This window comes from Brassica napus, chromosome C6 (assembly GCF_020379485.1).
Source record: "Brassica napus cultivar Da-Ae chromosome C6, Da-Ae, whole genome shotgun sequence".
Classification (NCBI taxonomy): Eukaryota; Viridiplantae; Streptophyta; class Magnoliopsida; order Brassicales; family Brassicaceae; genus Brassica; species Brassica napus.
This window is the reverse complement of record NC_063449.1, coordinates 6,811,146-6,825,805: the sequence shown is the minus strand read 5'-3', so window position 1 is coordinate 6,825,805 and position 14,660 is coordinate 6,811,146. Positions and strand designations below refer to the sequence as shown.

The window sequence follows — 14,660 nt, the reverse complement described above, 5'->3', positions numbered from 1 at the left end:
GATCATCTCACCCCCAATGGAGAACAAAACCATCAGTTCCAGATCATGAAGCAACAACTCAGCGATCACAAAAGGGCGCCTCCAGACAACATTCAGAACAGGTCCTGGTCGCGAATAATGTCTGGACGCCCCCGAACATTCCATCTAGAGAAAAGGTGATGGAAGAGCTGAGAGAAGTTATTCTACAGTATCTGAACGTCGACGACCCAACAGAGAGGGCAGCTAGACAACAACGGGTGCTGCAAAGCGAACTGGACGGTACAGTGGAAGAAACCGCAGCGAATATTATCCAAGCTTCAACCAACGCGGCTCTCGCATCCCCAGCACCTACTAACCACCAGGATACGACCCCTTTTTCTCAGACAACAAGTCCCAGTAATGGGGGTGTAAACCCAGTGAGAAGAAGAGGCAGGCCGGCTAGGTCGGGAGCGTCTCGTACCCATGTTAGGCTCAGTCCAAAAGTCTATGCTGGTATGGGATCCAAAAAAAGAAATCTGAACCAGCTACAAACCTCGCCGGGAACTTCCAAAGCCCAAGCGCCAAAACCCGCAAGGAAGCAGAGAAGAACTACCGCCTCCACAGCTCCACCAATTACACTGATCCCGCCAGTAGCGAAACCGCAGATGGATTTTCATCTGCGAAATCGCGATCTTCCTTAGCAATGCTAAGCTGGAACTGTCGTGGACTGGGGAACCCCACGACAGTTCAGCGGATCAAGGAGCTTAATGATGTTAGGAGTTTTCAAGGCTCCTAAGACAAATGTTATAGTATAGTGATTGTCGAACCAGTTCTGAGGGATATCAAAGCAATGAGAATGCAAGTACTCACTTAATCTAAGTGCAACCAATGATTTAAATGAGTTTTAAGCTATGACTAAAAGTAGAAAGCAATAACAGAATGATACTTTCTTGACTAAGGGAAAAGAGAACTCATGGGCATAGGGATTAGACCTTGGGTGATCAAGTATCGAACTAAGGATGGCAAATGATCAATCAAACTATCAATCTTAAGCCTAGACACAATTCTAAGCAAGCTCTATGTCTAGATGAATGCTCATTTGCTAACATATCTCAAACATCAAATGTCTTTGGTTGAATAATATGAAAGCAGTCATTACTAACAAGTCTATTAGCTATCTTAGCATCTTTAACAACAAATGTCTTTGGCAAAGTATACTAAAAGCCTAGGAGAGTTGTCTCAGACATTTCATCAAACACCTTTCGGGTGGGAAATGCCTATTGATCAACTTTTGAGTGGCCAACTCAGAAGATGCATTAAGAATACTCTACTAGCAAGGAACAAGAATGATCTACACTAAAACATCCTAGAACTAACCTAATCACCCTTAATCTCCCTAACCCATGAATTCAAAAGGTGATTACTCACTAATCTCCATGATTCCTCTTAAACCCATATTGGATTTCAGATTAATCATGTAGAGAAATAGATAAGAAATCAACAAGAACACAAGAACATAACAATCAAAAATCCAAGAGATGAACTTCTCCAGAGAGTTTTTGTGTATCTTTCAATAGATCCAAGAGATTCATCCGCCTGGCGGCCACCAAAGATGTTTAAAACATAGGGTTTAGAAATGTAAAACGTGCATAATGAAATGACCAAAAGGCCCTTGAGAAATCATGAATTTGCCCAAACAAATAGACGCGGAGAGACCTCGGCACGTCGCTGCGAGAGGTCGCTCCCGGGTCATTTCTTCGCGAGCGACCTGGCTGTGTCGCTCTGAGGACGTCGCTCTCGGGTCGTCTCCTCGCGAGCGACCTGGCTGTGTCGCTCTGAGGACGTCGCTCCAGGCTTCGTTGGGTGTCGTCTCGCCATGGAAACGCGAGCGACCTTGGATCGTCGCTCTGGCAAGTCGCTCTGGGAGGGGTGTCTCGCGATAAAAACGCGAGCGACCTCTCTACGTCGCTCTGTCAAGGTCGCTCCAGGATGTGTGCCACAGCGACTTCACGGCGTCGCTCCGGTGAGGTCGCTCTGGTGCGCTGCTCGTCCGTTGATCGCTTTAAACACTTCTTTTGAGCTCCAAATGCACCCAAATGCCTCCAAGAACTCCATGTGGTACTCCAATACCTGATAAAGACTCATGTATGCAAAATGCAACCTAAACATGGCTAAATCCTAGTCGATATGATCAAAATGCACATGGGTGAATGGATAAAACAATGTAAATATGCAAGATATCACTTAATCAACAAGCTTCCCTTGATATAATCTTCCTCATGGAAACAAAGAATCTGGATGCCTTCGTACTGCAAGAGCTTGACTTCTTTGGGGCAGAGCATAGACATTTGGTTCCCCCGGAGAGGCCGAATAGTGGCGGACTTGCCCTCTTTTGGAAGCAAGACATAGATTTACAGATTCTCTCTTCATCCAAGAATGTAATAGATACTATCATTAATCATAAAGGGTCATCTTTCTTTGCAACTTTTGTCTATGGAGATCCTGAAACACAACACCGGTTTATGGTATGGGACCTCCTTATATCACTCTCCCTATCACGAAACTCTGCATGGATATTAGCCGGAGATTTTAACGAGATCATAGACAACAACGAGAAATCTGGCGGACCGGAGAGAGCAGAAGGCTCGTTTGGAGCCTTTCGGAATATGCTTTCCAATTGTGACCTATTCGACCTCAAACACACGGGCATCTCTTTATCGTGGAGAGGGCGTCGACGAACTCACCTTGTATTCTGTCGGCTCGACAGGGCCCTAGTTAACCCAGTATGGTCAGAATGTTTTCCTACGGGCAGATGCCATTACCTGAATTTTGATACGTCAGACCACAGACCAGTGATCACGGTCTTTGACTCAGCAAAGCGACGCAAGAACCGGCTATTCAGGTATGACCGCAGATTGAAAGATAACGCTGAGGTTAGAAATCTAATTGCTGAAGTCTGGAATGCTGATCCCAACCTATCCATGGACGCGAAGCTTTCGCGATGCCGCAAAGCTATCGCAACGTGGTCCAGAGAACAGTCTTTCAACAGCAAAGAAGCTATAAATCAGTTAAAGCTGAGCCTAGAAACGGCCATGATCGACCCCCAGGGAGTTGATTCCATCATCACATCTCTTAACGCCAAGCTTCACATTGCATACAGAGATGAAGAAGAATTTTGGCGGCAATGCAGCAGAATTATGCGGCTCTCTGCAGGGGATAAAAATTTGGGGTTCTTCCATGCGATGGCCAAGGGACGCAGAGCACGCAACAGGATGTCAGTCATAGAGGATTCTGAGGGAAAGGCTTTCTTCGAAGAGGATCAAATTGCAGACCAGATTTCTTCTTATTTCAATGCCATGTTCACTTCAGAAAACCATGGCGGACCCTCAGACTTGACGAAGTACATTGTGCACTCAGCACTCAAACCGAGCCTCTCAGGTGAAGTGAATCAGAGCCTCTGTACAACTTTAGAGGCTGACGAGATCAAACACGCCCTCTTCTTAATCCATCCGGACAAGGCTCCGGGATTGGATGGATTCTCCGCGAGCTTTTTCCATTCAAATTGGAACACAATCGGACAGTCACTGATTACGGAGGTGCAGGCTTTCTTCAGGACAGGGGTTATGCCACCACCAACAAACGTCACCTATATTAGACTGATACCGAAGATCACAGGTGCGAAGAGTGTAGCTGACTACCGACCAATAGCGCTGTGTAACGTCACATACAAAGTCATCACCAAGATTATTTCACTCCGTATCAAAGCTACCCTTCAAGGAATCATCTCGGAAACGCAATCAGCCTTTGTACCCGGTCGAGCTATCTCCGACAATGTACTCATTACTCATGAGATCCTCCATACTCTTAAAAACTCCGAGGCTGTGGTGAATTACTCTATGGCGGTCAAGACTGATATGAGTAAAGCTTATGATCGGTTAGAGTGGAATTTCATCGAGACGGTGCTACTAAGATTCGGGTTTGCGTCTCATCTGGTCGCCTTAATCATGCAATGCGTTACATCAGTGACATACTCCTTCCTAGTTAACGGCTCTGTTCATGGAAGAGTGATACCGTCAAGAGGCATTCGACAAGGCGACCCGCTATCTCCGTATCTCTTCATTCTTTGTGGAGAGGTCCTTTCCGGTTTGTGCAAACGAGCTCAAAGAAGCGGTCATCTAGCCGGTCTCAGAGTTGCTATACCAACCCCCCCCCCCCCCCACTGATTCATCTCTTGTTTGCGGATGATACCATGTTCTTCCTCAATACAGATGAAGAGAGCTGCTCGGCACTGATGCATATCCTTGAACAATACAAGATGGCGTCGGGCCAATTGATCAATGCTACGAAATCCTCCATCACCTTCTCAGCCAAGACCCCACAGGTAATACGGCAACGTGTTAAAATACACCTCGGGATTGAAAAGGAAGGAGGAACGGGCAAGTATTTGGGTCTCCCGGAACACTTCGGTCGGCGAAAAAGGGACCTTTTTACCGGAATTGTCGACCGTATCAGAAGCAAAGCGGCTTCTTGGGCTACACGTCGCCTATCAAGCGCTGGCAAACTGGTTATGTTGAAGTCTGTACTTACAGCGGTTCCTTCTTTCTCTATGACGTGCTTCCTCCTTCCTATGAGCTTATGCGATCGAATCCAATCCGCTCTAACGAGATTTTGGTGGGATTCGTCACCGGAGGAGAAAAAAATGTGCTGGGTGGCTTGGGAGAAGCTTATCAAGCCTAAAGCTCACGGAGGGTTAGGTATTAGAGATATTCAGGCCTTCAACAAGGCACTGCTGGCCAAACAAGCTTGGCGGATCATCACAAAACCCGACTGCCTGCTGTCCCGCATACTAAGAGGCAAATACTGTACTAAGGCTTCTTTCCTCTAGGTTTCTGAAACAAAGACAATGTCGCACGGATGGAGGAGCATCATTGCGGGTAGAGATCTATTGGTTACCCGACTGGGTAAGGTCATAGGGAATAGGGAAGGAACACGGGTCTGGAAGGACCCTTGGCTAAGACTTGATCACCCTACTGTCCCGTTTGGACCAGTAAAAGAAAGCGACCAAGATTTGTTTGTATCTGATCTCATCTGCAGAGGAAGTGGAGAATGGAATATCAACCAAATAACAAGCATTATGCCACATCTTCTTCCTGAGATCCTCTGTATCAGACCAAGTATTACGGGAGCACCTGATTCTTATGCGTGGCTAGCTTCAAAGACAGGAGTATACTCGGTTAAGTCTGGGTACTTCGTAGCAGCCTCTATGATCCAGGTTGAGGACAACGAAGCCACTGAAGCTCAACGAACTACGGAGCAAGCGTTAAACAAAGGCATCTGGACCTGCAAGACCTCCCCAAAGCTTCATCTGTTCTTATGGAAGATATTCCATGGAGCCCTGCCGCTGGGAGAAAATCTAGCAAAACGGGGAATGCTTACCAACATTTCTTGTAGACGCTGTGGTGAACTAGAGACGGCGGATCACATCTTCCTCCACTGTGCGTTCACACGTCGAATCTGATCAGCAAGTATCTGGAGAAACGAGTTCATACTGACAGATACATCTACTCTTGCAATAATTTTTCTGGAGTCAGCGAACTACATCAACCTTCCGCCATTAGGAATCAAAGAAACGATCTTCCCATGGATTTGCTGGGCAATTTGGACAGCAAGGAACTACCTTATCTTCGAGAACAGGAATTTTGAACCTACTGATATTCTCTCCAAAGCCATTGTTAACGCCCGGGAATGGAATGCAGCGCAACTACCAGGCCTTGATCCTCCTATCGCACGAAATCCTCGATTACCACCGACACTCACGATCACCACTGAACCGGCCTGCTTCACTGACGCAGCCTGGCACTCGTCCACGAACAGAGCAGGGTGTGGCTGGTATATCCTAACACCTGAGAAGACTATAACTCTACAAGGCACCCGTATGTTTGAACACATCTCATCACCTCTGATGGCTGAAGCACTCGCCATCCGGTCAGCCCTCCTCCACGCCCTCGACGCTGGAATCACTTTAATCTGCATCAAGTCAGACTGTCAGGCACTCATCAATGCCCTCTCCTCGAAGTATCACTCGGCGGATATCTACGGAATCATTCGGGACATCGAGGCTCTATCTTATCGTTTTTCTCGCATTTATTTTAGTTTCATTCCGCGATCACAAAACTCTATGGCTGATACTTTAGCCAAATCTGCTATGTACTCTGCTTTCCCCAACTAGTTTTGGTTGGAGGTCTAATTAATTAATTCTCGTGTTCAAAAAAAAAGTTAGATATAATTGTATAATAGAAATATGTGCACATTTAATTTTTATAAAAATTATATATACTTGTTACTTAATATGTCATGTTAGTAAATGTAATGATGTGTTTTATATTTAGTCACAACATATTCAATAGGACCAAATTTAAAACATGTCATGGTAAAATTTAAATAGGACTCTAAATTAATAGATTAAATGCATATTAAACCCTAAATTAATAGATTAGATGCATAGAGAATCAATAGATTAGGTGCATTTGTCCCTCCATGACAACCAATCAAAGGTTTCGAAAGTTATATACTCCCTCCGTTCGGATATAAGTGACGTTCTACAACATTGGACACCAATTAAGAAAGCTAATGTAATGTAATATCTATTTTAACCTTATTCATTAATGTTTAATGTTTAATTTATTTCATATCATTATTACTAGAGACCATTATTCAGTTAAAATGATGTTGATTCCAATTTTTCTTAGTCGTGACATAAAAGTTTCACATACAAAAGCCTTAAATGCTTAATTAATTTTTTTAGTCAAATACGTCTATGTGGTGTTAAAATTATCCAAAACAATTTAAGCATGGAGCCAAAACTAAAAATTTTAAACTGATAATGGAGCCAAACCAAAAAAATTGCTTATGCTATATATTTACAGAAACAATCGACTGAATCACAATCACTCATGGATTCTAACTTTGATTTGAATCTTTCATATATAGCCAGTGAAAATGAGTTTTATTTGATCTAAATCAAACACCAACAGATGAAGAAGTAGATACACTCGATAACGAAGAAGAAGAAGAAGAAGAAGGAGAAGAAGATGATGATGATGATGACGACGACGATGCACTCGTTAACAGTCACGTCTATGCAAGCGATCTTTTTACTGAAACAGATCAAGGTATGAGTTTATGTTGATTTGTTCTAAAAATTACGTATAGTCATGTTTACGACAATTACAAGTATACAAGTCAACAAAAGTTGCTGGTTTTGTTTGTTTCTGTAATATAGATGCGTTTTCTAAAATAGATTATGTTTGCTTTTTTAAATAAAAGCTGTATACAATCAAATTTTGAATTATGGTTTGTTTCTAATAAAATTTCCACGAATAAACTTATGTGTATATGTGTTGTTGGTATATTTCAGATTTTCAGTTTTAATAAATTATTTTAATTGTCAATATGCAGAGATATATAATGACATAGAGATTCCAAGTGGCAAGAAGAAAAATCTCTCGAACACAGAAAGATGGGCAATCTATAATGCTTTGTTGGAGAGAAGCCATGATGGGAATCTGAAAAAAAATACTACTCGAGAAGTGTCTGAATTGTTTCTGGTATCTATCTGAACCGTGCAACGGATTTGGCAACAAGCAAAAGAAACTTCAAATGGTGAAGTAGTTAACGTTTGCCACAAAAAATCAGGAAATTGTGGTCGCAAGAAAATTCCTCTCAACTTGAATCAAGTTAAGAGTGTTCCATTTCACAAGAGAACATCACTTCGATCGCTCTCAAAGAGTTTGGGTATTGCTACTTCAACGTTGCATCAAGGAAGGTACGCTTCGTCGTCACACTAATGCTATCAAACCAAGTTTAAAGGATGGGAATATAAGAGATAGGTTGAAGTTTTGTTTCTCCATGCTAGAAAAAGACTCTTTGATTCATGAACCAAAATTCGTCAATATGTACAACATTGTACATATTGACGAAAAATGGAGAAGTATTATTTAGTTCCTGATGAAGAGGTACCGCATCGTACATGTCAAAGTAAGAACTACATTGAGAAGGTGATGTTCTTGGCGGCGATGGCTCGACCGAGATTTGACGAGTAAGGAAATGAGACATTTTCTGGCAAAATAGGAGTGTTTCCTTTTGTTACCATGCAACCAGCTAAGAGGCGAAGCAAAAACCGAGACCCTGGAACCCTAGAGCTAAAAGCATCAACTTCTGTGAAACGAGAAGACATAAGAGCATGTTTGATTGAAAAGGTCATTCCAGTAATTCATGAAAGATGGCCAGTTGAAGATCGGGGGAAGACTATTTTCATCCAACAAGACAACGCAAGGACACATGTCCAGTGTGGTGATAAAGAGTTTAAAGATGCTGCCTGCAAAAATGGGTTTGATATACGTTTGATGTGTCAACCAGCAAATTCACCGGATCTAAACATTTTAGATCTCAGATATTTCAGTGCAATCCAGTCATTACAGCACGAGACATGTCCCAGAACCGTAGCAGATCTTGTTCAGGTCGTGGAAGAATCATTCGAAGAATACGCTGCTGAAAAGGTTAATTATATTTTTTTGACCCTTCAATCGTGCATGAAAGAGATCATGAAAACTGGAGGAGACAACAAATATAAAATTCCGCACATGAAGAAAGCTACACTTGATAGAGAGAATCGTCTTCCTCTTCAAATAAGTTGTGATGTCTCCTTGGTTCAAAGCGTAATGGCTACATTAGCATCTTCATAATTTTAGTTTTAAGATTGTTGAACTCATCGTTAGAACTTATTTATTTTTCAGATTTCTTATTTCTCATTTTGTTTTGTTTTTATGAGTTTACTATCTTGAAGTAATTTTTATTTTAATATTATTGAGTATTATATTGTGTCTATATGATCAAATAGATCTTAAGGTCATGTGATCTAAACAATTTTAAAAAAATTGAATGGAACAAAGAAAATAAGAAAAATAGAAACGTGAAACTATATTTCACATCTTTATTATGATAAAATAACTTGCAATACAAAAAGACATTATTTGATCTTAAAAAGAATGCAGAAGATAAATCTTCAACATTTCAAGTAAGGTTTCTTCAATTGCTTTGTCAGGGTGAAGCTCTCCATCGTAAAAGAACAATTTATTCAAATCAAAATCACGATTGACACGAAAACAAACTCTGTCAACTGGTAAATCATTTTTTTCTTTGCTCTCCTCGTTCTCCATTTTAAATTGATAAGTTATACAGATTGAAAGAGACAAAGAAGAAGATGTTGTAATATATAGTGGGTGGTATAGTTAATTTTAGTCTATCACTATTACTTTTTCATTACTTGGAAATATAAATATATTTTTCATAATACACTACAAAAAAAGTTAGCAGTTTGAACTTTTGACTAGAATTTGATGTTAATAATTGTTAGGATAGAAATAGTCTTTTGTTGTCAATTTATGTATAGAATTTCGTAAGCATCGTATATTCTGATACAAAAAAAAAGTTGTAGAAATTGTCATGAAAACTTCATATACATGCAATAGCTCGCCAGAGATTTTTTTTTTTGTTTTGTCGGCTCGCAATAGCTCGCCACAGAGATTAGTGTTTAGTTTTTAGATCTCTATGATCTCGCTCACGACCATCGTTAAGAAGCATTTTCAGACCATTGTTAAGCCTTTTTTTATACTGCCTTGTTAAGTCTTTAGCTCTTTTATTAGCGAACGCATAAAAATGGGTACAAGAATCTGAGCTTAAAGAAAATAGCGCATAAAATAAATCTAAACTCTCTTAGAGGTTTTTTTTTTTCTGATCACTCACACAAGCTGGAATCATGTCCAGAACATTCATCATGAACGCAAACGTAAACGCATCTTCCTGAAGCTTCTCGAATCTGCATTATAGCATCAAGAATGGGTCAATCACATAGCAAAAACCAACCAACCAACCTTAGTTTGAACACAACTCGAGTCCAGTACAAACGGATGTGTTTGTAATGTTGAGACTACGTTCATACCTCCCAGATTTGGAGAAATGTCCAGCGCCAAGCTCACATTTGAACAAAAGCAAGTTGTTGTCAGTCTTCATTTCTCTCAGTTTCGCCACAAACTTGGCAGGTTCAGAGTACATGACCCTTGGATCTGTTGGACAGACACAGTTACAAACATAGATAAGTAAAAAGGCATTTGCCAAGTTTTCCAATAAGAGAATCAGGGCAACATCGATCAGGGAAAACGTACTTTGCGAAATCAGAAGCAATTTTGATTCCATATTGTATCTAGACAAATGAATGCTTACCATTTAACCCAGCAGTAACAAGAACATTTGGATAATTCTGCGCCGTGACCTGTTGTTATATTGGAATAGATGCATCATCGCAGAGACCTTCCATGTCATGTTATTGCACATTAATACGAAAAAGAGGCGATATACTCACATTGTCAACAGGGGAATATGACTTCATGTAGAAGTAGAACTCTTCCTTTCTGGGGTCACCCCACTCCTTCAAATGATAGAAAACAACAAATAACACATGCAAGTAAGAAAGTATGTCATTCAATGTTTCAAGGCGCTGAACAAGTATCAGACGAACCTCCCATTCTGATGTAGTAAGCGGAATAGTTGGGTCCAGCATTGTTGTCAAAACGTCTACAAAAGGAACTCCAGCGATAACCACTTTGAACAAGTCAGGCCTCATGTTCAGAACAGCACCCATCAGCAAGCCACCAGCACTCCTTCCTTCGACACACAGTTTTTCCTTTGAGCAATACTTAAGTTCTATTAAAGACTCAGCACAAGCTATAAAATCAGTGAATGTGTTCTTCTTTTTCAACAGCTTCCCGTTCTCGTACCACTGCCTCCCCATTTCACCGCCCCCACGAACATGGGCAATTACGTAGATAAAACCACGATCTAACAAGGATAACCTTGATGCCTTGAAATATGGATCTACAGAGATCTGTAACGATAGAGAGTAATTTATAGCTTAGAACACAAAAGTAAGAGGACCATAAAAGCTCCAGGTAAAAGTACCTCATATGAACCATATCCATACAGCAGACACGGATCAGACCCATCGAGCTTTGCAAGGTTTTTGTTATAAACAATAGACATTGGAATTTGAGTTCCGTCAGCTGCAGTGACCCATTTCCTTTCTGTAACATAATTCGACGCATCAAAACCTCCCAATACCTGTAAAAATACAGTTATTAATTGTCATGTAAACATGACTCCACTATTAATCAAATCAATATCCACAACCATATGAGCAGAGAGCATACGAAACTGATCCACATACAGGAGTCGGAAAGACTAAGTAAGATGTTTACTTACTGTGTCAATCTTCTTGATAACAGAAGTGCCACTATCCATGTCATAGTCATACACAGAAGGAGGTGTCTTCATCGAGCTGTAGCGGAACCTTAAAACACTGGACGCAAATTCAGATTCTGTCGAGTCAATTGAATAGACCGGATCAACAAAGCTAACACTACGACCAGCTTGGAGTTTGTTCAGAGGCTCTCCCTCAGCGGGAAGCCTATGAACTGTTATCTTCTGCAGTCCCTGTTCACGCTCGAATACTGCAAGATGATCTCGAAAGAGCTGAATTTCCTGAATCTTTACACTGTCCATATAAAAAATTACAGAATAATTATTAGCTATATGATAAAAGGTGATCTTTAATTTTAAGTGAATAATGCATCATAATTGCAAGCAGCAATTGAAAAAAAAAACCATGCACGGTCTAAGCCAAAGAACATAAATGACACTAAAAACTAGTTGGACTTCTTCTTGAATATGGATAGGGACACTGACAATGGCAAACAGATTATAACAAAGTGTTTTACCTTTCTCTATGTGGAATCAGAACTGTTGTCTTAGATGTGTCATCAACTGAACAGGCCACCAGTTCTGAGTTGTAAAACTCAGTGCTCCTTCTCTGGATGAAAAAGTGGTTCCCTCGATGACTGGCAGATGAATCAATGCCATCTACACGAGGTGTCAGCACCTGGAGTCCTTCCTGGGGCTTGGACACATCAAGCGAGAAGACAAATCTTGTAGTTTTGCTTTCGGATGCAACAAATATATACTTATGGCTCTCAGAGGCGTGGAGATCAAGAGAAAACATATCATCTTTCTCGTGGTAGAGGCATACATCACTGGATTGCTCTGTCCCCAACTTATGTAACCAAACCTGTCATAAAGAATGTAAAAAAAAAATGACTAACATGAAAGCCACAAAGAGTGACTGCCGAACTCAGTAAAAAAACTAAAAAACATTGCATCTCTGAAGTGAAATAATGTCAGAAATTTCAAAGAAACAGTGTTTAATGTAATAACAATACTTAATATAGCAAATCTAAATAAAAAACGTTAAGAAATAAACCTTATCAGGTCGCAGGATTTCGTCCATAGTAATGTAGACCAAAGCATCATTACCAGCCCATTCAAGATAGCAAGTCAGTCCTTTAAGTGGTTGTCCTAATGGTTTCAGGTCCTCAGAATCGATAACGTTCACTGTATATATCTCATCGCCTTTTGTGTCCTCTGCATAGGCCACCAATTTATGATCTGGACTAGCCTGAAGACAGCATTAAAAGAACGAAACACCATTGTTAACAAAAATACACAGTTTTTGAAATCAAAATCTATTTCCAGCAAAGTTTCCCATAGTCGTCTAACCTTGAAGGCACCAATACTGTAGTAGTCATACTCTTGAGCCTTGATATTCTCATCCAAAATGATATGCTCGGGAGGAGCATCTGGACCAGTTGGCATAGTATCATACACAGAAGGCTCAGCTTTGTTGTCAGCGATAAAACGCCTACAGTGCTGAACATATTCCTTTCCTTGAAGATTCTTCTTGTAATAGTAGTAAGGACCCTTGCGTAGAGGTGCAGATATATCATCTTCCTTGATCCTCCCTCTTATTTCAGCAAACAGCTTATCCTCAAATTCCTTAGTCCCTGAAAAAAATTAAGCTCCCATCTAATTATCTCACAGCTCTGCACACTCAATGTATTAGGCCTGAGCATTTGTAACTGAACCCAGAATCTAAACAAAACTCTAACCGAAAAAAATACCCAATGAATCTTATAATATAATATTTCGGGCTATGGATTATGTAGATGGTATTTCGGATTATGGGTATTATCCAGAACCTAACCCGGTAAATAGAACCTGAACATATGAATTAGTACCTGAAAATAGCATTTGAAACCTAATAACTAACTCAAATTCTTTAATATAATATTTAAAAAATATCCAAATATTATTAATCAAACCTCGAGTGAGTTTGGATCCAAAATGGATTTTAACATCTACCCAGATCCGAACTATTATTATTATCCCTAAACCAAAAACCCGAAAAACCCTAATCCCTAACAAGCTAACTAACTCACCAGACATGACGGAACCTGTGTAGTCGTTTTCTTCACGGAGGTAAGAAAGCATATCGGGATTGCAACGAGAATCGTCGCGGAGCCAGTAGTAATTGTCAACCCTAACGTCACCGAACATCCGCATCACGTGCTCCACTTTCTTCGCCGCAGGAGGGGATCTCGTTTCCGCCATGTCTCCCGATGCCGTTATCCGCAGTGATGGAGATGAGTAAGAAGAACACAGCCGTGGATTAGATCGGCGGCGAGGACGAAGAGGAGTGAGAGGACGAAGACGAGGTGCGAGAAAGTGGGCAGCAACGAGTCCTCGTCTTACTATCATCATTTACAGGTTTGGTGTTTTATCTAGTGAGCGCAATATCCGAGGAGTTTGTTATTAGATGGTCGGTTATTTCCGGTTTACCCTAAATTCTACAATTCTTATTCATCACATTTTGGTTCATTGTGTTGAGCGACACCAATACGAATCGGAAACAATGCTGTTAATTTATTACTGAATTTGAGAATGTTGGCTTCATGAAATTTTCTCACCACATAACCCAAACCAAGCCAGACCAAACCGAATGATAATACATACAAAAACAAAGATAAACCAAAAGGTACATAATGCATCAAAACCACTAGAATTGACAAAGTGCTACTAACTTCATCAGAACAATATGTGTAGGGACCGAGTTATGCTCACCAACAAGACCCGAGAAATAAAGAGGTTCGGTCCATCAACCTGAGAAATCGGCTGCTCGGCCCAATTCGAAGTTCCCCAACCCGACTGCCGGCCTGCCGACTAAAAGCCCATCAGGGTAAAGCGACCAAGAGTGAACACGAGCTCCGACTATTTAAAGAGAAGGAGAGGCATCATGAAAGGAGATCCAAGAACACACACGCATACTCGACGGCTAGAATTAGGGTTTTTACTCTTTCTTCTTACCTGCTTGTACCTTTCCCGGCCAAAGCTCCCCAAGCTCCGACTTGTTTTCCGATCACTTTCCTTATTTGTAACCACTCTCTTTTCGATCTATTAATAAAACGCTTTTGAACTGATCCACCGACGAGTTCCGTCGTTATTTATTCGTTTAGACCGAACTCGGTACGAACAGTTGGCGCCCATCGTGGGGCAGAACAAAGTAGCGTTAACTAAAAGATCATCATAACTCGACGAATCGACTTCCGGCGAAGGGTCAGGACCAGTCCTCGAAAACGTGACATCAACAGAGGCAAATTGCGTACACGTAATTCGAAGCAATCTCTCGCCGTGCGGAGCCGGCCCAACCCACTCTTCCGCTAGTCTCGCTCATCCAAATGCGGAGATCTCGTTCTCCG

General features: G+C 41.1%; 1 protein-coding gene across 1 annotated transcript; it reads right to left on the bottom strand.

Annotated features, from left to right (window-relative positions):
• Positions 1-9,628: 9,628 nt before the first annotated feature.
• LOC106405980 (protease 2-like) lies at positions 9,629-13,690 on the bottom strand. Its single transcript, XM_013846548.3, has 11 exons — positions 13,344-13,690; positions 12,625-12,908; positions 12,329-12,523; positions 11,790-12,136; positions 11,275-11,566; positions 10,975-11,133; positions 10,535-10,900; positions 10,379-10,444; positions 10,240-10,288; positions 9,959-10,082; positions 9,629-9,835 (listed from the first exon to the last, which is right to left on the bottom strand). The coding sequence occupies exons 1-11, from the start codon at positions 13,663-13,665 to the stop codon at positions 9,733-9,735; spliced, it is 2,307 nt and encodes a 768-aa protein (XP_013702002.1). The 5' UTR covers positions 13,666-13,690; the 3' UTR covers positions 9,629-9,732.
• Positions 13,691-14,660: the final 970 nt, after the last annotated feature.